This window comes from Physella acuta, unplaced genomic scaffold (assembly GCF_028476545.2).
Source record: "Physella acuta isolate Inbredline_101_S28 unplaced genomic scaffold, ASM2847654v3 ptg000076l, whole genome shotgun sequence".
Taxonomy (NCBI): domain Eukaryota; kingdom Metazoa; phylum Mollusca; class Gastropoda; family Physidae; genus Physella; species Physella acuta.
In genome coordinates, this window is record NW_026731596.1 from 112,708 (window position 1) to 137,858 (window position 25,151).

General features: G+C 36.7%; 3 protein-coding genes across 5 annotated transcripts in view; 2 read left to right on the top strand and 1 right to left on the bottom strand.

Annotated features, from left to right (window-relative positions):
* Positions 1-25,028, top strand: part of LOC131953527 (large ribosomal subunit protein uL24m) — a 28,222-nt gene extending 3,194 nt beyond the window's left edge. Inside the window, exons 2-6 of one of the 2 annotated variants that reach the window (XM_059316743.1) lie at positions 4,565-4,830; positions 22,560-22,655; positions 22,777-22,883; positions 24,135-24,274; positions 24,858-25,027. In XM_059316743.1, the coding sequence (XP_059172726.1) occupies positions 4,582-4,830; positions 22,560-22,655; positions 22,777-22,883; positions 24,135-24,274; positions 24,858-24,994 (729 nt within the window). In that variant the 5' untranslated portion in view covers positions 4,565-4,581 and the 3' untranslated portion in view covers positions 24,995-25,027. Of the gene's footprint in view, positions 1-4,564; positions 4,831-22,559; positions 22,656-22,776; positions 22,884-24,134; positions 24,275-24,857 lie in introns of those variants that run through there. The other variant, XM_059316752.1, reaches the window with a different exon arrangement.
* LOC131953413 (transmembrane anterior posterior transformation protein 1 homolog) overlaps positions 1-25,151 on the bottom strand; it is a 133,262-nt gene that overhangs the window by 94,388 nt on the left and 13,723 nt on the right. The window lies entirely within an intron of this gene.
* On the top strand, positions 12,206-20,888 carry LOC131953504 (uncharacterized). 2 transcript variants are annotated; one of them, XM_059316699.1, is made up of 2 exons: positions 12,206-12,756; positions 16,116-20,888. In XM_059316699.1, exons 1-2 carry the CDS (start codon positions 12,670-12,672, stop codon positions 17,166-17,168), a joined length of 1,140 nt encoding a protein of 379 aa, XP_059172682.1. In that variant the 5' UTR covers positions 12,206-12,669; the 3' UTR covers positions 17,169-20,888. The 2 variants fall into 2 exon arrangements, with proteins under 2 accessions (XP_059172682.1, XP_059172691.1); XM_059316708.1 differs by lacking the exon at positions 12,206-12,756 and adding an exon at positions 14,869-14,959.

The following is a 25,151-nucleotide window of genomic DNA, read 5'->3' on the forward strand; positions in this document are numbered from 1 at the left end:
GCTTAGATGGCTGGATTGACCTCTGACCCTGAAACGTCACGCGTCGTTTTCTGACGGTTTTTACGTTTATTTTAGGGGTCCTATCCACGACAAATGAAAAATGTTAATCTCGCAAATTCTTATCATTATTTTAACACAAGATGCTAATAAAATGGATAATATGCCTTAGAATGTCAGAAAAAAATCGCGAAAATTGTGGTTGTAAATAATGAGAGGATTTCTAGTGGAGCACTCTCCGTATAAACTGAACTGCGGCCAAAAACGAGCGTATAACGGGGAAAACGGCCTGTATAACAGTAGATTAATATATAATTGAGATATTTACCATGTATATTTACAGTATTATTGATTCTCTTTTAAAAAAATCCAATTACCTCGTAAGTAACCATGCGACAATTTCTCTCTGCTATTTTTAGTAACGTTGCGTCATTGTTACGCTAGTTGCCAGACAGAAACAACTAGTTTTTTTTTTTTTGCGGAATGAACTGTTAAGTCTAGTATTTTAATTATAATTCAATTGTAGCATGTGCGGAAAAAGTAAAATTATGGACATTATTATTGTATTAGTAATTTTATTTGTATATTGATTTTTTTCTTCTCTGTGGGCCGACAGTAGCTGCATTGAATTTAATTCGTGACCGGTGGTTAACCTCGTCAACGCTGTGTGGCCTATTCGTTTATATAATTAGTGATGCTCGTTCAGTAGTCTTTTTCAGAGCTAGGCCTAATTACGGGCGATTTTTAGACTTAATTGATCGGCCGTTAGCCTTTTTCATTGCTGCGTATTTTAAAAAATGCTCGTTCAGCGGCCTTTTTTTTGCGCTAAATAATCTGTTTACTGGCATTTTAAGCGGTTTTTTTTTTTTAAGCTAGATGTAGATTTAGGTTAAAAAAAAAACTAATTTTTTTATACAGCTGGCTGTCTAGCATGCCTGATATGGGAACTTTTTAAAAAAAATGACCGAACTTTAAAAAAAATGACCAGAAGTAGGGAAGTAGGTCTGTTTTTCAATTTGCTTGAAGAAGGGGGGGGGGAGAGAGAGAGAAGTGAAGACACCGACCATCTCGTGTACGCGTGTTCATTCTATGACGTGTACTATAGGCCTGCTGAACTCACGGTGACCCCGCGACCGTGGTGGGATTTTTCATCCACAGGATAGTAAACGTAAGCAAGCAATCTCGCGAGTGACAATGTTTGGAGATTTTATTTAAAAAAAAAATCACATACTGTCATGTTTTCAGGATGAAAAAAAAAATGTAATGTAAAAAAAAAAGACACTAATACCATGTATGAACCTCAGCTGCCACACTGTTGACTCAATATAATGTGAATTGAGTGTAAAATGTATTTGTATTTATAAACTATCATAACTATTACTATCATATCATTTTAAGCATATTTATTATTTAAAATTAGAAAATTAGAATTTGAAATAAAAATATTTATTATGGTCATTTGATTTATGCAGGTGTTCATTATTTCATAAATGGTATGAATAACATGTAGAGTAGAATTTAATAAATAATAAAATAACTAGATCTAGTTTTATTATCAACCAGTTGCTTTTTGTTATTTTCCGGTGAGTAAATAACCTAAGCTGACGCAATTACTATGGCGGGAATGAAAAGCTCGTGTACACAAGTCCACGTAATGTTATGCCGGTCGAGTGGCAAGAATGCTGTTTTGTCATTCATTTTCCATTCTAAGATAATTTTTAAATTCTCTCTTTTCTCTTCAACCGAGTAAGCTAGATATTTAATTTAAATGTGATGTCAAATGTTCTCTTAAGGGGTAAGGAAGTTAATGGTGTATTTAAAATAACAGAATATTTTATTTTAAAAAATCCATAATTCAACCTAAAATTAGGCCGGTTTAAACAATAAACTAAACTTGAATAAACATGACCACTGAATAATAGTAGTAGAATCTAGTAGCATTGCTCGCTAGCCTGAGACGTGGCCGGTTGCCAACAACAATAATAAATAATTAAATATGGCATCCATAATGGATGCATGACCAACGATTTTTCGTCTTAGTTCCAGTGACCTTCTTAAAATTACAGTTTAAAATGTTTACCATGTGTGAAATGGCTAGGTTTGCACGTTTTAAAAACAAACCATAGCTGGCAAGGCTATTATATATATGGCCGATGCTAGCCGGAAAAAGATAAGCACGCGCAATAGAGAGAAACTACGACTTGCCATCGCGGCGATGTTTACGATGGTACTGCGCATGCGTGTTTACAACCGCAGAACCCTAACACCAACCCTAATCCTAATCCTAACCCTAGCCCTAATCCTAACCCTAATTCTAGCCCTAGCCATAGGTCACTGCGAATTGCGCAGAACTATCTTTTGCCGACTAAGTGTAGACGTTGTGGAGAAAAATCTTCTTCCGAGTAGTCACTTCGTATATATATATATATATATATATATACAACCGCAGAACCCTAACACCAACCCTAATCCTATCCCTAATCCTAACCCTAGCCCTAATCCTATCCCTAACCCTAATTCTAGCCCTAGCCATAGGTCACTGCGAATTGCGCAGAGCTATCTTTTGCCGACTAAGTGTAGACGTTGTGGAGAAAAATCTTCTTCCGAGTAGTCACTTCGTATATATATATATATATATATATATATATATATATATATATATATATATATATATATATATATACATACACACCCAGAAAAGCATTAAAATTTGGTTTGGAGAATGCTTTACTTACTCGCTCATTTTTGTACGTACATCGTTGATATATTAAAAGTTCTATTAATTTTATTGAAACCAACTTTTGAATTTAGCCTCCTTTTTGCTAGTGGAAAACACCTTAAACAATAATTATTAAAAGGTACCTGGAACTAAGACAAAAAATAGTTGAAAGTCATGCATCCCATGTGAACGGCATATTGTTTGTTAGCAACTGGCAACGCCTCTAGGTTATCGAACAATACTAAAATATAGATCCAATTAATAAGTGTAATTCAAATTGTATTTGCAAGTATTTGGCACTAAAAATAGTATCATTCGGTTCATCTTGTATTCAATCATTAAATCAATGTATTGAATTGTACTGTACAAGGTTCATAAGTTGAATAGCTAAATTTACATATGTATCTTCTAAATGTAAAAGGTCATGTGATCATAATTTTCATTGCCAGTGTCATAAATTTATTTGTATATTGTAAAGAAGAATAGCTCGCCAAGTTCATGATTTGGTTTTTTTTTTGTAATGATTTTATGTGTTTGTGAAATTTTTAATTATAGGCTTATATCTATTGTGAAAAATTTCAACTTTAACAAGGCTAAATTTTATGGCTTGTCAAACTAGCACCAAGAATAGGGGGGGGGGGGGGAGAGATTGGTATTTACTGTTGGAACAAGGTGCATATATATAAATGGTCCATGCTCGAGTGCAGATGTATTTGCACTTAGCAGTCAGCCCTATAAAACCTTATTAAAGCAACAAAAAACCATTAAGTCCCTTCATTTGTACTTTAAAATGATTTTGGCCATTTAAGGTGGTTATTGATTACTCATTTTGACAAGGTATACATATGTAAATTTCATTCAAGACTAGTTTGGTTATCTACATAACTATATGTAAATAAGCAAGTGTGTTTTTGTGTAGCCGTATCAATACTATCATATTGCAATAATTGTAGGACTATGTATAAATACAGGTACACCGACTGATGTATTTTCAATACATTTTCTTACTTTTAAATGCACTACTGGCTCTAGAGACTAATAATTATTTTGAAAAACAATTATTTTCTGCATGTGACTCTCACACTGTTCCAGCCATTATTGGATCACATATATATAAGTTGTGAACACAAAAACTGAATGTGTGTTTGTGTTGATTCAAAAGATTGAGGTTGTGTCATATACTTATTTGAAACGTCATAACTTTTTTACAACTTGAGATACATGAACAAATTTTATATCTATGATCCTAGAATCTTGAGTTCTTGACATATCAACTTTTTAAAAAGCTGTGGGACCATTTAATAAAAATCAGCTTTAGCTCACCTATTTTTTGAATAACAATTACAACTCTCTTTACTTTTCATTAATTAATCATAATTTTTTAAAATTCACAGTTTATTATCTAATCACCTTTAATGAGATCATTTTATAATCATATTTCATGGAAATGTATTAATTTCCACCAGAAAAATCCTGGATTATTATTGAGAAAATTTAAGTGGTTATCTAAATCTATGTTTAATGTAATTGAAGAAATTTAGGGATAAAGTGAAGAAAAAGTGTGAACTGATGGTATGATTTTATTATGTTCCATAAAGTGTCAACTCCCCAAATAAAACATTAGCCTTTAGCTGTTTAGAATTCTGCATAAAATAAATACCATCATAAATATGTGTCTAAACGAGTGAACAGTTAAAAATATCTCAAAATCAATATCCTACAACTCTAAACATTATTTTTGTCTTTTCTCAAAATAGGCAAAGGCCAAAGGTTTATAAAACAACAACACTACACCCAATCTTACAAGTCACGTGTTATATCAGCATTTTGTTTTTTTTTCATTTTTAGATCAAGAGAGTAAAAATATGAGATTAACAGTTACAGTTTTAAGTTATTTCAAAAAATATGTACAACGAGAAATAGCCCAGGCATCTGGGGTTTCAATCTACAAACCAATCCAAGGATGGAGACATGTAAGAAAAAGGCAGTGGATATTTGATGAGAATCGTCCATGGACAGATGCAGCAAAAGAGGCTAACAAGCCAGGGAAACGTCTGACTGAACTGATTGAACCAATTCCAAAATCAGAGTGGAAAATTTTCTTAGGTGATCGTGTAAGTACAACTTTAAATCATTTTAAGCAGCATCCACATATCATTAGTACTAGTAGAAGAGGTTAGCATATTTTAATTATAACATCAAAGCCTTTTACAAGCTTTTATTTAACTTGCTATCTCTATCCTGCTTTTGTCTGTCTTCATGTATCAAAACTGGTGAGCGAAATTTTGATAATTTTTAACCAACCGATTTCTCTTAAACTTGGCACGTGGGTGGAAAGACCGAATGACAGTGCAATCTGACATTTAATTTGACTTAATTGAAAGTGTGGATCGCTTCTTGAATTCTAGTAAAGGTATTCAATTCATAATATAGCAATACATACTTTTCATTTTAATTTTTTTTAAAAGTGGTTCATGATTATATATTAAAAGAAAATAATTTATTTTCTCCTTTTTAGTGCTTTATTATACAAAAGCTTGTTATTAAATTGCATTTTATGAATTTTTTAAACCATATATGAGTGATTGAATCTAAATGTTTTAACAGTAGTATACAGTTTTAATGCTGCAGATATTTTGTTCCCATCTATTCTCCATACTGATGAAATTACATTATCACTACTACTTACTATTTTGTATTACAATTACTTTTGCACTAATTGTGTAGAAAAAATGGCACATTCAGAAACTGAAAACAGTTTTGATGTGCCAGACAACATTTGTTTCACATATGAGAGTCAGATGTTCATTACAAGATGATAAAATTAAGTAATTAATATTTAAGTTGGTTGCTTAAAATTAGTTTCTTACATAATATTGCATTAGCCTACTGGTGCAGTATTTAGGCTTTTTATATTCAGCAGTAAATGTTTAAAACTGAAATCAGCTTTTTGTGGGCTAAATTACAAGCCAACAAAAAGCTGATTTTTTAGTGACATGATAAATAATTTACATCAACTTCTCACAAAACTAGTTGTTTGTTCTACATTTATTACACTCAGATAATATTTTTAAAACAAATTAATACAGGTGTTTGATGCTGCCCCGTCCCCTAATGCTCTTCATGTCCCAATCCCTGTGTGGTTCGCTAAAGTGTTGTCCATCTGAATGTTGTATTTAGTATTTGATTATGACAGCTGGTATTCTCTACATATGACAATTCCATTGCAAATAATGCTGCCTTTTTTGTGTAATACATAGTATTTACATCCATACATTGCATTCCATTATATCATGACACCAGTCCCCACATACCCTGACACCAGTCCCCCATACCCTGTCACCAGTCCCCACATAACCAGTCCCACCATACCCTGACACCAGTCCCCACATACCCTGACACCAGTCCCCACATAGACACCAGTCCCCACATACCCAGACACCAGTCCCCACATAGACACCAGTCCCCACATACCCAGACACCAGTCCCCACATAGACACCAGTCCCCACATAGACACCAGTCCCCACATACCCTGACACCAGTCCCCACATACCCTGACACCAGTCCCCACATACCCTGACACCAGTCCCCACATACCCAGACACCAGTCCCCACATACCCTGACACCAGTCCCCACATAGACACCAGTCCCCACATACCCAGACACCAGTCCCCACATACCCTGTCACCAGTCCCCACATACCCTGACACCAGTCCCCACATACCCAGACACCAGTCCCCACATACCCTGACACCAGTCCCCACATAGACACCAGTCCCCACATACCCAGACACCAGTCCCCACATACCCTGTCACCAGTCCCCACATACCCTGACACCAGTCCCCACATACCATGACACCAGTCCCCACATACCCTGACACCAGTCCCCACATACCCAGACACCAGTCCCCACATACCCTGACAACAATCCCCACATACCCAGACACCAGTCCCCACATACCCAGACACCAGTCCCCACATAGACACCAGTCCCCACATACCCAGACACCAGTCCCCACATACCCTGACTCCAGTCCCCACATACCCAGACACCAGTCCCCACATACCCAGACACCAGTCCCCACATACCCTGACACCAGTCCCCACATACCCTGACACCAGTCCCCACATACCCTGACACCAGTCCCCACATACCCTGACACCAGTCCCCACATACCCAGACACCAGTCCCCACATACCCAGACACCAGTCCCCACATACCCAGACACCAGTCCCCACATACCCTGACACCAGTCCCCACATACCCTGACATCAGTCCCCACATACCCAGACACCAGTCCCCACATACCCAGACACCAGTCCCCACATAACCAGACACCAGTCCCCACATACCCAGACACCAGTCCCCACATACCCAGACACCAGTCCCCACATACCCAGACACCAGTCCCCACATACCCAGACACCAGTCCCCACATACCCAGACACCAGTCCCCACATACCCAGACACCAGTCCCCACATAACCAGTCCCACCATACCCTGACACCAGTCCCCACATACCCAGACACCAGTCCCCACATAACCAGTCCCACCATACCCTGACACCAGTCCCCACATACCCAGACACCAGTCCCCACATAACCAGTCCCACCATACCCTGACACCAGTCCCCACATACCCTGACACCAGTCCCCACACCCTGACTCCAGTCCACATACCCTGACACCAGTCCCTACATACCCAGACACCAGTCCCACCATACCCTGACACCAGTCCCACCATACCCTGACACTAACCCTCCATGCTACTATCCCCCTCCCCAGTAAGTTTTCAATAAGGCATACAAGCCTGATACAGATGCCATCACTCACATCAACATGATGGTCAATAGTTACTCCTGACAGCCCACTGTGGGGTGTTTTGAAAAAAATGACACTAAAAAATCTGAGGCTAGGTCTGTAGTTTGGGTAGTTGATGAAGCAAATTAAAAAACCTTTCTTGTGCAACTTTCCACTGACTAGGAAGAAGGCTGAGTCCCATGGCACCAAATGTCTTCCATGTGCCAAAAGTGTCTTAAGAAAGATAAATTACATGGAATTGTTTATATTGACTTTTTGAAAAATCATCTTGTATTTATTTTGTATTTATTTTTAAATTTATACGCTTACTCTTTAAAAGTATTTTTTGGTAATTAGTTGCACATTTTAAATGCATTCTTTGGATGTATATTGATTACTTGATGATGAAAAATACCCCAATATTTATTTTTATAATTTGGCCGTTTGTTTTCGTGTGGATTACTGATATAAACTGTGTATACTACCCGTATATCGTTCTACTTTATCTTAACAACGTTAATGCATCATCACCCCAAACCTTAGTTGCGTAATTACGTCATCGTGCGTGACATTAGAATGCCATGGCATTTTATCCACGCTATTGAAGAAAATCTTGATAAGACTCTATACTGTACTTCTACCACTTTAACCATAACTTATCTACGCACTGTATCTCTATAATAGTCACTAATAATTGATAGTATTCATAGTGTTCCCCTTGCCACGTATAGATTTCTAGCTCCGTCTAGAAGCTCCGCCTTCTAGTGACTACCAAAAAGTTGGGGCCCCGAGTTTCCTCTAAAGCAGAGTAGCTTGTACTAAAGTCGTTGTGTGTTACAAAGTCGATAAAACTATCTCAAAGCTAACCCACACATACATTGTTCTTTATGCTAACCCTTATCCCAAGCACAAACATGCGGTGGACCCTAAAACTTAACCCTTAGACAAAATAAAACTGGCCAAAATTTAGCCAAAAGCTAGCAGTCCACCAGCTGTCTGTAGTATACCACGCGTCATCAATCTCTAGATCTACGTCATAGTGTGAGGAACCCGACCAGACTATGTTGACGTCACAAGCTACTTATGACCTCCTGAAGCTGCTAGATTATTCAGCATTCAAAATTGTATCCTAATATATAAATCCCCACGTTCGCACATCTCTCTCTCTCTCTCTCTCTCTCTCTGTCTGTCCGCAAAATATTTTCGCCGGACATCACATCAGAATCGGCAGCGATATATGAAGAACTTTTTACGGACTTTTATTGAAAATAATATGTTAGATGTTTTAAATGTATAACCACAATTTTAGTTAAAGAAGAAAAATAAAAATTAAAGGCGTATTCGAATGTAGAGAAACAGTATTATTTATGCAACCGGAAAAGCATTAATATATGTGAAAAAGAACGCATAAAACTGTGACGTCACTATTGCTTATACATTAACTAATGACGTCATCTGCCGTGATTAGAATGAAAAGAAATGAACTATTTCATTCAAATTTGATTTAGATCTACGTACACTATGAAATGTATACAATACAATTTTTCCGGCCTAAACTCATAAAATTTATTTTATGTATTTGGAATCTAGATCTAGAGATTCTAGATCTAGACTAAATCTAAATCTTAATCTACGCAATAACTAGATCTAGACTCTAGACGTACACGATAAGATCTAGATTTAGACTCTAACTTCTCTAAAATCAATTCCAAAAATAAATTTCTATATTAGGACTAAACTATTTCAAGACTTATTTATTTTATACAAAATCTTTGTTTGGAACTGGCTAATTTGGGATAAAAAATTAATTTGAAAGAATAGGCATATTCGCGTAAGTTAAGATTTTAAAATACGTGTTTCATTCTCCGTATTTTATAAGGTGCCTAAATAGCGGAGATGTTAGTGTACATTAAACCATGCAGGTGGTGCGGGTTCGAGACACACCAAGTCAACTTGGTTAATGTTTTTTTTTTTATTATGCTCGGGCAAAACTTAAAAAAAAAATTCTTTTAGGAATCTAGATCTAGATTGTCGGGTGTCCGATAGGGCACTTCCCGGCGCCGCAGGCGCTTCAAATTTGGCATGATCTTGCCTTGGTGCGACAGAACACGGGGGCCGGTTGGCCGAAAAGTCTACGATGAGGGGGGTCAAAACTGACCTCGACTGACCGGTACCTTATATGAGCTATAAATCGAAAAAAAAATGTCCACGGAGGAACCTCTTCATAACTCCCTGAGGTCGTAGACCGACCCTCGGGCGAATAAATTAAGCATTCAAATTCTCAATGTTTTCGAAAGCCTAAGCGAAGCTGGGCAGCATGCCTAGTTTTAAAATATTGGGCCTCTATTACCATTTATAATGCATCTTAAAATCTATGATTTTATTATTTTGAAACGTTTAGAAGCTTTTATAAAAGAGAAAATTGATTGAAACATCCTTAACCTGAACACGTATCTCCCTTAAACTTTCTCTTATATTCTTATATAGCGGTTAGGCTTGGAATGGCACTTCCAGTGGAATCTGGCGATTGAAGTACTAGGTAGGATTGTGGTGACAAAACCGCTAAGTTTTCGAAGAAGTTCATTCGAGGCCATAGCTCTTATAATATGCAGCTTTTTGAGCATATGATGTAAAATTTGAAGATTTCCGAGAAACTGGAAAAAGAGCAAATTTTCACGTCCGAATAACGTTAATCGCTCCTACTATTATAGGATCTAATCAGTGGCGTAGCGAGGTCGGGTGTCACCCGGTGCGGCACTTAATGGTGTCACCCCCCCCCAGAGGCATAGAGACCCTTCCCAGGGACAAACTTTCAAATTTTCGATTTGCACCCCCCCCCCCTCAAACTTTCGATTTGCACCCCCCCCCCTCAAGTTTTCGATTTGCACCTCCCCCCTCGAGTTTTTCTCTATATATTTTGCTATTTTTTGCCTTGGTGTCACCCCCCTAAATGGTGTCACCCGGTGCGGTCCGCACCCCCCGCCCCCCCCCCCTCGCTACGCCCCTGGATCTAATACTCATATGAAATAAGTAAACGGTGCGCAAGCTATTATGAGAACACAGACAGACAACAGTGTTCTTTCAGATTTGATTTATCGGGGGGGGGGGGGCGGACACTGATAAAAGTATATATTTTCTATATAAACTATATTCCGTTGGGGGGGGGGGGGCGGGGGGGGGGCGCTAAAGAGATGCCTAAAAGAAACGTCGGGATTTATCCAAATCTCGCTTTTTTTTTTACCAGCACAATATTTTCCCCATCTAGGCTACTCCGTTTAGCAAAAAAATACTTTGTCCTGACATTTTTTTTTCATGACATAAAAGTAAAAGCTAGTTTAATAGTACATATCTAGTCACGCTAGCTTGACCTAACCCAAAGTCTAGCTGTTAAAGTATCGTTATTTGTTTTACTCATTGTATTGTCAGAAGAATAACTACAAAAAAGAAACGTTAGCTTTAAACGTTTAAAATTGTGTCATTTCTAGATCCTGCAGTCGGTCCAAACTATCCTATATTCACAGATTATGGCGGGATCAATTGTTCCCATCCGCGTTCAAACTAGGAACCATATTAAAAATAGTTATGGTCATCCTTAAAACCGAGCAAATTCATTTCAGATTCCAGTAACTAATCAATACGCCGTGTTGGGCTCAATTTTCTTGACATGTTGCCGATAGTGGTTTCATTTAGCTCCGACCGACAAAAACGCTTCTGATTGGTTGACATATTTTCATCTTACAGACGTCAACTCACTCCCCAACCGCCCCCTCCCGCGATCGTTATTCGTGGTTGCCGTTTACTATTACATAAGCAATGACGTCACCGACGTGGGTTTCGCACCAGCAGATATATTTGACTGAGAAACAAATACTGAATGCCGGCAAATCTTGAAGTTGAAAAGAAATAAGAAAAAAAAATGGAGGAAGAAACTAGGTCATATTAGCCTAGAAAAACAAATCGATAAAAGGATACTCGAATTGGTTTTATTTTTTAGACATTCTTTTATACTCTTTATCACATTGCCTTAAATAATGAGTTTGTCGGTGGGGTATTAGCTTGTTTTCATTTTTTTAAATAAACAACGTTTTCAATTTAGATGTGTTGCATTAAATGTCTTAACCGTTTTTGGTACTATACGGATAAGTATGCCCGATTTAGTGAGCGCTGCTTGCCTTATGATTGGAGATGAGGCATGGCTGATCCAATGGTACCAAGTTATTTGACCCAAATATGTAACTATTTTTAGTCATTAGGTAGGGGAGGGGGTGTCACGGTGATTGTTGTACGCACGAAGCTACACGTCGGTCTTATTTTAACTTCAAAACACCAGGTCACGTTACTACCGGGGTTAATGAGTTGATCACACGCGTATGTCTAGCTTGTATAACCCAATTTGTCTTTGTGCTCTAGCCTGTTGTAACTAGACCGGGAGCTGTGAAGTTAAAACATCAAGAACAATTGTAGCGAGAGAAAAATGATGCCTGCACTTTATCGTTGCACTTGCACATCGTATGTGTCTGCAGCTACATTTCTATCTTTAGTATCTGTGATAATGTGTAACGATTTTTTCCCTCCCGAATGTCGGTGAGTAGGTCATCGATTAGCTCCCCTGCACCACCAGCCTTCGCCCTAGCCCACCCCTCCTCTCTGGGCCACTTGTGTTTCTGTGCACGAAATGAGGTCAATCCCGTAAGTCGGTTACTAGGTCTCGTGGCAACCCGCCCTGTTCGTAGGCCCATTTTTATGTCACAGTTTCAAAACAGTTTGTCTGGGAACATCTTGGACTACTTCGTGCCCGTTTTCTGTGTTTAAATATGAAATGATTCCACTCAAAGGCATCGGCTAGACATTTCTAGATGTAGTTATAGATCTAGGATGAAACCGTTTCACCATCAGCCCACACAGTGCAGGATAGACTTGGTTCTGAACCGAAATTCCTTGTTGAAAATGTGTAGATTGGTGGACGGCGAAATTTGACACTGACCGTTTTGAATCTAGATTTACAATCTGTTATGCAGATGTTTTAGTGTTTACCTTCAAGTACACCAGATTTCCTGCAGGAGAGATGCACGCAGATAGTTGGCTTGAGTTTTTAAAGAGATATTTTTCTCGGGAGCCGTACCTAATGTACAGCAAGATCTACTCACGCTATGTGCATGTATGTACAGAAGGTACAGGTGAGACGGGACCATCAGCTCACGCGGCTCCACGTCAGTACATTGGCTGTATCACACCAGGTAAGTTGATGCATGTTGTGCTCGTTTTACCATACATAGGTCTACTCCATTTGCCTCAAGGAAAAGTAGCTCATCAAATAGTTACTGAAACTTTAAGTAAACGGATGGCTTAAAACTAACTAATTAGGCTATATCTATCTGGATTTATTTGACCAGCACAAATCTTTTATTTTTTAAAGTGTTTTTTTTTTTTAAATAAAAAGTGGTTGAATAGGCCTATATATACATTATAATTGATATACAGTATACATGTATTTCAACCATATTTTAAAGTAATTTTTAACAACAAAAGACCCTTAGCTGGCTAGGATTGTGCACACAATTAACTAAATAACACATCGATTAATATTTTTTGACCCATTCCTTTAGTGTCTGCACCCATTATTTCTTCATATAACATGATGTCAAACATTTGAGGAACTCTTCTCCCAGCTCCAGCCTAACCAACTACACACTTTGGTCCTACATCACTTTTGGCACTCACAACAACACAACAAAATATCACCCCACACCCCATATAGATCTAACAACACAACAAAATGACACCCCCACCCACCACTTATAGATCTAACAACACAACAAAATGACACCCCACCCACCCATATAGATCTAACAACACAACAAAATGACACCCCCACCCACCACTTATAGATCTAACAACACACCAAAATAACACCCCCACCCACCCCATATAGATCTAACAACACAACAAAATGACAACCCCACCCACCACTTATAGATCTAACAACACAACAAAATGACACCCCACCCACCCATATAGATCTAACAACACAACAAAATGACACCCCCACCCACCACTTATAGATCTAACAACACACCAAAATAACACCCCCACCCACCCCATATAGATCTAACAACACACCAAAATAACACCCCCACCCACCACTTATAGATCTAACAACACACCAAAATAACACCCCCACCCACCCATATAGATCTAACAACACACCAAAATAACACCCCCACCCACCCCATATAGATCTAACAACACACCAAAATAACACCCCCACCCACCACTTATAGATCTAACAACACACCAAAATAACACCCCCACCCACCCATATAGATCTAACAACACAACAAAATAACACCCCCACCCACCCCATATAGATCTAACAACACAACAAAATAACACCCCCACCCACCCCATATAGATCTAACAACACACCAAAATAACACCCCCACCCACCACTTATAGATCTAACAACACACCAAAATAACACCCCCACCCACCCATATAGATCTAACAACACACCAAAATAACACCCCCACCCACCCCATATAGATCTAACAACACACCAAAATAACACCCCCACCCACCACTTATAGATCTAACAACACACCAAAATAACACCCCCACCCACCCATATAGATCTAACAACACAACAAAATAACACCCCCACCCACCCCATATAGATCTAACAACACAACAAAATAACACCCCCACCCACCCCATATAGATCTAACAACACAACAAAATAACACCCCCACCCACCCCATATAGATCTAACAACACACCAAAATAACACCCCCACCCACCCCATATAGATCTAACAACACACCAAAATAACACCCCCACCCACCCCATATAGATCTAACAACACACCAAAATAACACCCCCACCCACCCCATATAGATCTAACAACACACCAAAATAACACCCCCACCCACCCCATATAGATCTAACAACACAACAAAATGACACCCCCACTCACCCCATACAGATCTAACAACACAACAAAATAACACCCCCACCCACCCCATATAGATCTAACAACACAACAAAATGACACCCCCACTCACCCCATACAGATCTAACAACACAACAAAATAACACCCCCACCCACCCCATATAGATCTAACAACACAACAAAATGACACCCCCACTCACCCCATACAGATCTAACAACACAACAAAATGACACCCTACCCACCCATATAGATCTAACAACACAACAAAATAACACTGCCCCCTTCCCATCCCTTTTCAGTTATATATGTGCACAGTCCCATAGCCCAATTAAAACTAGAGTTTGCCCTTTAATGTACTAATTAGTTTCACCATAAAAACTGGCCAGAAAAAGTAGGAGATAAGATGATTTATGTATCAGTTAACACCCAGACCTTGCAGTAGAAAGATAGTTTTTTGTTGCTGTCAAATACAACACCAACTACCAACATAGTAAGTCTAAACAGAATTGTAGATATTATTTCTCTTAATGTCTGAGTTTATACACTTTTAAAAACTACTGGCATAGACAATGCCACCTAATTTAAATACCTAACGCTTATAATATTATCAGGATGAAAATATTATCAGGATGAAAACAATAGATAATTTATCAGTAACTTGTAACTTTCTGCAGCTGAGCTGCTGGACAATTGCAGAGTAAAATTTTTCTTTCATTCCTGTGTCCTAAAGGTCAAAATCTGGCACCTTTCTTAGCTTTGTGACATCAATAGAGCCATTCAACTTGTGACTTGCTCACTACAAACTCATTTTCTCAAGCATAATATAATTATGCCTTAATTTGTTAAAGTGAAAAGGATAAATATCTAAAATATCTACTGTAGAATACAGATCAAATTTTTTCTAAGATCTATCAGCAAAGAATTTCCTTTTTTTTTGTTAAGTCTCAAAGCTAATTTCATTTACCATTTTAAACCAGTTGAAAAGTAGCTTGCACCACCTGCATTGAGATCAGTTTTAATCAAGCAGAATTTATTCAGATTTACACAGTTATCTACCCTTCTATTCAGCTCTTCTCTTGTTTGGTACAGTCAGCCCAGCTTTATTTCCCTTTCTTTTGGTGCTAGTTTCCATTTGACAATCTGGGTAATGGATTGATTGGTCTGTTAGGCTTGTCTCTCTTTTAGCAGCAATTCTTGTTATCTCGTGTTTTGTGAGATACAGAAGTCAATTTGTTTTAAATGTGGTTGGGCAACTAATACATGCTAAATGAGTGCCAAATTATTGGGATAAAATGTTTAATACTGGTAGTATAGACATGTACTGATTAAGCTGAGTAAAAAAGAAGACTACTGTGAACTAGAATTTAAGCACTAAGCATTGTCTTGTTAATCTTGTTTTCAAAGCAGTAACATATATTTGGCTAGTTTTTAGGTTATAATTATCTATATAAATAGATATCCTTCCAGTTCATTTTTCAGTTTATTATCCACACACAAAATAGTTTTTTTTTTTCTGAGTTTATATTTGCAATAGTTTTATAGTCAATACCAGTCAGTAAAACCTGCTCCAAATACTCGCCCACTTTTCTTCATAGTGTTAACTGCCAGTATGCTTATCTATATATATCTTTAACTCATTCTTCTAGGTAAAAAGAAAGATGTCTTCCACTCCATCAGTTGCAGAAGGAATTTTGTTGGGTATGGGAAACCCTATCTTGGATATCACTGTATTTGGTGATCAAGACCTGCTGAGCAAGTACAGACTAGAGCCCAATAATGCTGTGCTAGCAGCCCCAGACCAGCTGGGTATCTTCAGGGAGATAGTAGAGAAATACCAGCCAACATATGTGGCAGGCGGGGCCACACAGAACAGCATCAGGGTCGCCCAGTGGCTGCTTGAGGTGCCCCACGCTACCACGTTTTTTGGCTGTGTTGGCAGCGACCAATTCAAAGAAATCTTGGAGAAGTCAGCTGGGAGTGTTGGGGTGAAGGTCAGGTATCAGGTTTACCAGGGGGGTCAAACAGGAACCTGTGCTGCTGTCATTACAGGGGAAAATAGATCTTTAATCACAGAGCTTGGAGCTGCTGAGAAATTTAGCCTGCAGTTCTTAAAGCAGCCAGAAAACTGGGCATATGTTGAGAAAGCCAAGTTTTATTACATCGGTGGTTTTTTCCTGTGTGCCAGCCCTGAATCTGTCCTTGCAGTAGCTGAGCACAGCTCTGCCATGAAGAAGACCCTAGTGATGAACCTGCATGCAACTTTCCTGTGTGAGAAGTTTGCTGACCCACGCCTCAATCTCCTGCAGCATGTGGATCTTCTCTTTGGCAATGGTGATGAAGCTGTTGCCTATGCACAAGCAGCTAAGTTTGGCACGTCTGACATCAAAGAAATAGCTCTGAAAATATGCCAGCTTCCCAAGTCTAATCCTGATAACCAACGCATTGTTGTTTTCACCCAAGGCAAAGGGCCAACAGTTGTAGCGAGGAGAGGAGAGGTTTTAGAAGTGGCTGTTGAATGTGTGGATCCATCTCTGATTAAAGATACAAATGGATGTGGGGATGCGTTTGTTGGTGGTTTTTTGTCTCAACTAGTTCAGGGCAAGCCACTGTCTGAATGTTTGCGCTGTGCTGCCTATGCTGCTAAAGTAGTTATACAGCACGTGGGATGCATGTTTGATGAACATCCTCATTTTATTTAAATAAATTCTAGATTGTTTACCCGTTTTTAGATTCATTAATTTAAATATTACAAATTACATAGTTTTTAATAAAAATACATATTGAAAATGTAAAAAAAAATTAAAAAACTATGCATTACATTGAGCACAAATGTGCCTTGCTTTTCAAAATACCCTTGCTCTTTGTACCACCTAGAATGCTCGGCTGAGACATTGTTTTTTTGCTGGGCTGCATGCATTGATTTGATCTCAGTAAACATCTAAATATAACATTTATAAAGATTTATTTTTATTATTTCATTTCATCAGTCATTGACATTAAACCAAAATTCTAAATATGTCAATTTTTAAAAATACATTAAAAAACTTACCATTAATTATGTTTATTCAAAAAACAATTTCCTGCATGTCTATCAGTCGCTGAGTGTATTTATTCAATTGTAATATTTGCTCAAAGTATCATAGATGAGCATAACAATATGGTTATCAATGAATGACACCCATTTATCAGTAAAATAAGTAGCCATTGTCCTCTGATGGTATGCAAGCTCTCATGCTGGTTCATGGGTATTTCTATTGTGTTAGTCTTTGTAGGAATCATCTTCTGATTCCAAGGGAAACAGAAATCTGGTATTTCTAAACATATCTGCAGTCTTTTGTGTATATTCATCTTCCTTTAATTCTTTGATGTTGTTTATTTTACTTTTAAAGTAATGAATTATTTTTTGCCCCAAACATTAAAATATAAGCCAACAATTCTTATATTGTTGAAGAAATCGTTTCAAATACTTTTAATTAAACATCATACTACTGTTATACCTATTCCTTGCCAATCAAGAAAAGTATGTACATTGTGGAAAATAATATTCAAATGTTTTGTACAAATGAATTGATCATTGTGGGAGACGCATGTAAAAATATTTTTGAAGTAAAAATATCAAGTGCTTTAAAATGCGTGGCTGATGTTAACAAGAAAAATAAAAGATACTAACTTTTAATTTTAACATTTAAAAGAGTAAATAATTAGTTTGATTTATAATGGTGTTTGAAATCTTTTGGTTTTCAGTTTGTGTTGATGAAACTTAAAAAAATGAATTGTGATATTTATCTGTTCATCTGTTGACAAAAATGAGAAACAAGATGGGCTGAAAGCTGCACACCGTGTGTTTGCCCCTTACAGGCTTGGTATGCTTGTTACCAAGTCAGCTTGAAAGCCTGAATTAGTTCTCACTGCGTCTCCATGATGGCAGGAAGTCATCAAACTCATGTGATATGACTGTTTATATGAATGTTTTTTGGTGTTTTTAAACTTTGGTGTTAGTCTTAGGCTGTAGTGGACCTTCAATTAAAAACCTAAAAAGATTATTTCATGTGGTCAACTGTGGGGAATGAAAAACTTTTTTATGTACACTTGTAACTTTTTTAAAGCACTTTTTCATTTTTTTCTAAGAGTGAGTGATGTTCATGGAGCTTGTAAAAGTTGTTCATTTAAAAAAAAAAATTAAATATAGTCTAATACTGGCCTTTAATTTAATTAGGGTATTTTATCAAAACCGATTAATATTTTAAAAAAAATAAACTCCATCCATTGTAGTTATTCATAAATAAATGTATAAAAAAATGCCCGTACTGACATTAGTTTAAAATTTTAACAAATCTCAAAAGTTAACTTTGTGGAAGTACTTAAGTATTGTATGTTATAGACTGTATGCAAATTATTTTCACTGAGATTTTTTAAGCAATACATTCACACAAAACTTTTTACTAATCCATTTTTTCAAATGTACATAGACACCTATTTGAATGGTTGATTGATGTTGTATGTGGAGTTATGGCAACAGTCAATTCTTTTATTACAATTAGATATATTATTTTGTAAATATTGTTTCATTTATTTATGCTAATGAACTAAGATTCTAAATCTATATTTAATTATCTCAGGGGTTTCATCTTTCTTGCCAAGCAGGCAGTCATCATTTTCCACTAATTAAATACACTACCTTCTGGGCACCGCATGTAATTACATAGCATCTTATCACATTAGAATTTTAATGAGCTTCATCTGGTTTTATTTATAATCAGTCAAATGATGACACTTAATATAATTATTACAATACAATTTCATAATCAAATATCTAACAATAATGCAACTTTTCCTCATTAGACAAAAACAGCTTCTCTATGGCTTTTTAAAATGAACTGTAAACTTACTAAAAAAACTGCTCATAAAGAAAAAAAATTAATACCACTTTTTTATGTATTTCAGTTTTAAAATATTGAGTTACTTTTTATTTGAGTAGGTGGTCCAAAAAAGTTTAGTTTGTTTTTATTTTAATGAATTCAAATTTGAATTGAAAAAATTTCCCAGGCACAGCTGTGGAAACACTGACATTTTTTAAATGAAGTTTGGTCTGTTTCTTTCCCCATGCTGAGATCTGACACTGGTGCTATCTTGTTACATGTCTGCCCATTAGTTCTCCTCCCCATTATTCTATCTTCATTATGCACTGGTCCACTCATTGGTCAAGTCTGACTCACTTGTAGTTGCATATGGTAACATTTTACATGTACTAAAAAGGTAAATTATTTTTTTCAAATGATGAAATGAATGCATGTGTTTACCTGGCAACCTACGAGTGAGTTGAGATGTACCTTGAGTGGCCAGACAAAGGATGAGTATCCCGGTTGTTATGTACAGTCCCTATTAGGGAACACATTTCTCTCATTGGAAGCATTGTGAACATTTTTATTCTAATAATGTTGATGAATTGGCCTGATATAAAGAAACAAGTTCATTGTAGTAAGAAAGAATGCTCTAATGGTAAAATTTAGAAATAATTGCTAGTCTTAATTTTTTACCCAAGTGTATATGTGCTTCAACAGTAACTTAATCTGATGCCATTGAATGAATGTCAACAGGCAGCTGAGAGTTTGGTGAATGACTTTATGAAATAAACATGATCAATATATTTGCTTAGTTCCATTGTAAAGATAGCTCTCATTAAAAGCTCCATAAAATTGTTATTCAAGCAGCACTTGTCATAAATGATGTGAATATTTAGCTTTAAAAACCCAATATCCTGCTATACACCTGAAAACAATAACTGGTTTGTATATATATTTATTGGCTACATAGTCAGACATTGATGTAAGCTTGCAATATGCGTATGATCACAATCTTGTACTGCTGAGACAGTTTGTACTGCTAGGAGAAATGAAAACCACCACCACCACCACCGGCAGTAGTGGTAGTGAAGCTTCAGAGTTTAGTAGCTCTATCCCACTAAGACCAGCATTTGACATGGGATGAGCTTACTGCCGCTGACACAATATTCTGCTCACTTAAGCTCCAGCTGAGATTATTTAAAGTATGCCAAAACAATCCTCTTTTTTATCCTTATTTTTCATTATTTTTATTTAATGTTTAAATTAATGGAAGTATGGAATTGTGGGGAAATTGGAGACAGGAGATGTGATTTAAGATGAGTACTAAGTGGTGCTTTTTGACATGGCGCTGGTATTTTATTTTTCTTTAATTTTTCTAACATGTGTAAAAGTAAGATAACCATAGCTTAGTATTGAACTGTTCACCTTCACACTGTAGCATCTACAGTCAATGTTACAAAGTGAACAGTAGGAATCTGGCCATGGTTTCATCTCATTCTATGTGCACAATTACATAGTTATCTCTTCACTGTTTTCTGTCTTTTGAATAGTGTGTAATAAAATTGACTGTTGTAAGTGACTTTGTTGGCTTTATACTATATTCAATGTTTGACTGTGTTTGAATCCCTTATAAACCCTTCATTTATAGATCACTAGCGTACCAGTCGCGCTTTGCCACAATCTAGTTATAACACCAGAGTGACGAATCATTTTATAAGGGTTTCATTAATGTGTTAACAATTGTGTATTTTTTAGAATCTATAAGCTAGATGTATGACCTTGTTTCTATAAACTGAGTTACAAATTAAAGTGGTGCTGTTTCTTGGACCTTAGTTGTTGGGGTGTGGGTTTGTTTACACTTCTGCCCAGGCACCCTAGGACGTACTGTATGAAAGCCTAGGAGCCACGGTTTACACTCCCACAGAGGTGCTGGTTGCAACCCCTGTTTTGGTTTAGTCATCAAATATTGTAGCCCATTGTGTCCCTAGTGTAAGGTGCTCTTTAAAACTAATATAGGCGCCATAGTGCCTATTGGGGATCCTGGGGCATCTAAGACCGCACTGTTGGAGTAGTACTATTGACCCTCAGTACAGGCGCCCAATCAACAGACCCATGTGCTCAGGTAGCAGCTGGGAAACTTGGATGGCAGTTTGCTGGATGATAATTGATTTTAGTAGTCCACTCTATCCCTACTAGCAATAGACACTCTTTAAAACGAATTAAATGCCACTCATGGTGGAGCCTAGGCACAGGGTTTGTGTGTGCATTGGTGCAGTTTTCCACTGAATCAAGTAGTACCCCTGACCCCTTGTGCAGGATGGAGACTTGCCATTCTCAGTAACTCTAGTAAAATCATGAAATGATAAGAACACACATAAGGTTAGTACCCTAACCGTTGCAGATAAGGCTATTTTTGTGATGTGAGTGGTTGTGGTGAGATTCCCACAAAACCTTCATTTTGATTTGCACAATATACATTCATAATATGTTAGTTTGTTTTGGACTTGTTGGCTACAGGGATCATTGCAAGGGCTGATTGTTTTAAAGTCTGTGGTGTCTTGGTGGACTTTGGCAGAAAGTTACATTTCAGATCTTTTATCTGTGCTAAATTTGATCAAAATCTGTTAACTAATATCACTCCCACGCCTTCCTCAATGTTGGCTAGCTTGACACAACCATCTCAATGTCTAAATCTCTACCCTCTAATGTGGGCTAGCTTGACCCAATGTCTAAATCTCTAACATCTAAATTTTCATCAAAACTTCCCATAACTACTGGCTGCAAATGTACTCAATTATGATTGGTTACTTTTTGATCATGTGTCAAGTGTGCTAATCAAATAAAAATACATTTCCCACCTGGATTACACCTGTTCTGGTAATGCAAAGCTGGATTTTCAATTTCTGTTTTTGATGACTCAAAAGACTTTTTGAGATAGTGCTTGAAAAATATTAGGCAACTGTTACAAAATTACTTTTAAACTTGCCAATTTACAAATTTTTAAAAAGCATTATTAATAATGTTTAAGCATGATTTAATAAGCAGCAGACTTATTTGATACATTGTCTGATTAAGAAGTGATGGTGTGGAAAGGACCACCTAATAGTATAAGTGGTAGCAGTCATTTAACATCTACTAATGTTTGTAATTGTGATCATGCAAAGAGTAGACTTACACTTTCAAATTTTTATACAGGTCATTTACTTTTATTTTTTAATGTTATTTTGTTATATTCTCATACCACAGGTGCAAATTCTTAAAGGCATTGATGAAGGCAAGCAGGGTCTTGTATGCAGCATCATCACAGAAAGGAACTGGTGCTATGTGGAAGGGCTGAACTGTGTATGTTCACTGTCTGTCTCACCCTTCATAGTTTTGAGATCAGTGTTGTATAAAAATATTTTAATTTTTTTTAAATGATGTAATTGATGGATCTAACTACTAAAAAAAAATTGTGTTGCAGGTATATAAATGGGTAGAAAGAAATGCACATAATCCCGGAATGATTTCTAAAAAAGAAAAGCCACTGCTGGTAACCTCAGAAGTTTCACTGTTGGACCCTAGTGATCTGTAAGTGCTTCTCTAACATGTCTGAAAATATTTGTGATTCTACAAACTGTTTAATTATTAAGACTTTTAACACATTCTATTCAGTCATCAGAATTTTGTTCCTGAAGTAATCAGTCAGGGGGCAACATGCTCAAATTATAGAGCATTTACTACTAAGTCTTGAGTTCGTGTCCTGGGCAAGAGTCTGTAGGAAGTCCTAGAGTCCACCCAGCTCTATATGTACCTGATTCACATTAGTTTAGGGAAAGTAAAGGCAGCTAGGCATATTTTTCATGTCAAGGTCACTGAAATAAGTGAACTCTACCTCACCTGCCCCATGGGGTGTAAAATTCAAAAGGTTACTTTAAAATTACCAATAATAAAATTGTGCACATGCTATTAGATAAAAATAATTGGATTAAGTAAATATGCATTTTAACAATGTATTTATATTAGGCCCCCTATATAACTTATTATAGTTTAGGAAATGTTTTTGTTAATTATTTCTATAAAAATAAAAAAATTCTAATTAAGCCGTCAATGTTAGAACAGTTGCTAAGCATTGAACTTATATTTGCCTTTTTTTAAAAGTAATTATTTTGACAATTATGCAACTCATTCAATTCTGAGTTGGTTAATTATGAGACATTACATTTTTTAGCAGCTAAATCATAAATATTGCTTAATGTGGAAGTTTTTATACAGCTGAAGATTGATTTGTGCTTAATATCATTGAAATCTTAATATAAACTTAGTATATTGCAGTTAGTAATTTTTCTTTGTAATCAATGAATCTAGGCAACCTACACAGGTAGAGTGGAGGTATAAACTTAGTATATGGTAGTTAGTAATTTTTCTTTGTAATCAATGAATCTAGGCAACCTACACAGGTAGAGTGGAGGTATAAACTTAGTATATGGTAGTTAGTAATTTTTCTTTGTAATCAATGAATCTAGGCAACCTACACAGGTAGAGTGGAGGTATAAACTTAGTATATGGTAGTTAGTAATTTTTCTTTGTAATCAATGAATCTAGGCAACCTACACAGGTAGAGTGGAGGTATAAACTTAGTATATGGTAGTTAGTAATTTTTCTTTGTAATCAATGAATCTAGGCAACCTACACAGGTAGAGTGGAGGTATAAACTTAGTATATGGTAGTTAGTAATTTTTCTTTGTAATCAATGAATCTAGGCAACCTACACAGGTAGAGTGGAGGTATAAACTTAGTATATTGCAGTTAGTAATTTTTCTTTGTAATCAATGAATCTAGGCAACCTACACAGGTAGAGTGGAGGTATGATGAGGATGGAAACCGTGTTCGAGTCTCTGTGAGGAGTGGGAGAATAATTCCAATTCCAAAAAAAGCTTTAGACCAAACGGAAGATATGGTTGATAGAAATGATTACATAGGTGAGCTATATCAAACATAATTTTATGGATCAAATTAAGGGTGGAAAACCTACGAAGGGTTTAATTTTTCAAGATGGCCACTGTTGTCAGTTACCATGATTTTTCCACCAATATGTTTTAGTGGAAACGGATATGCCGATGTACCTTAAAAAAAGCTGTAAAGAAATTGTTTTCTAACGAGTATTAAAGTTTTTTTTTAATTGGCATCTACCCCCTTAAGCTAAGCTGCTGCTTGATTGGCCAAAGAGCTGTTAGGGGCATTCTATTTACTATTATTTAAAAGGATTTGTTTAATATATTTTAATAATAATCTTGTAAAAAGCTTGTTTACACATTTTAAAATAGAAAAACCTTATCCTCCCCAAGCTGTTGGCTGCTTTCTCCAAACACTTGTATTGAGTTAAAGTTAGGTTTCCAAATGCCCTAAACAGCCCTTAATAGTTAGGTAGTTCTATTGCATATCTATACTTTCAGTTAAGATGACTGTAAAAAGGCTCATAATTATTACCCGGTGTTTGACAAGATGCATGAGTCAAATTTTTATCTTGGGTACAAGTCACTTAAGTTCTTACTATTTTTTCAGAACAAAATTGGGACACAAAAGAAAAAGAACTCATTAAAGTTACATTCACTCCAGTGCCACTGTCATTTGAAGAAGACATTATGAAATCGATGGGCATTGTGGAAACAAGAAAAAGAATACCTAAATTTTACTATTAATTCTCTTGTAACAATTTCAGAATAAAGTTTAACTGAAATTTGATTTTGGACAGAATTTTGTTTGTTGCATGAAAACAAAACATTAATTTTTTAAACAATGATTTCCAATCTTTTGGTGACCAGAAAAGTTTTGCTACCAAAACCTTTTGTATGATTC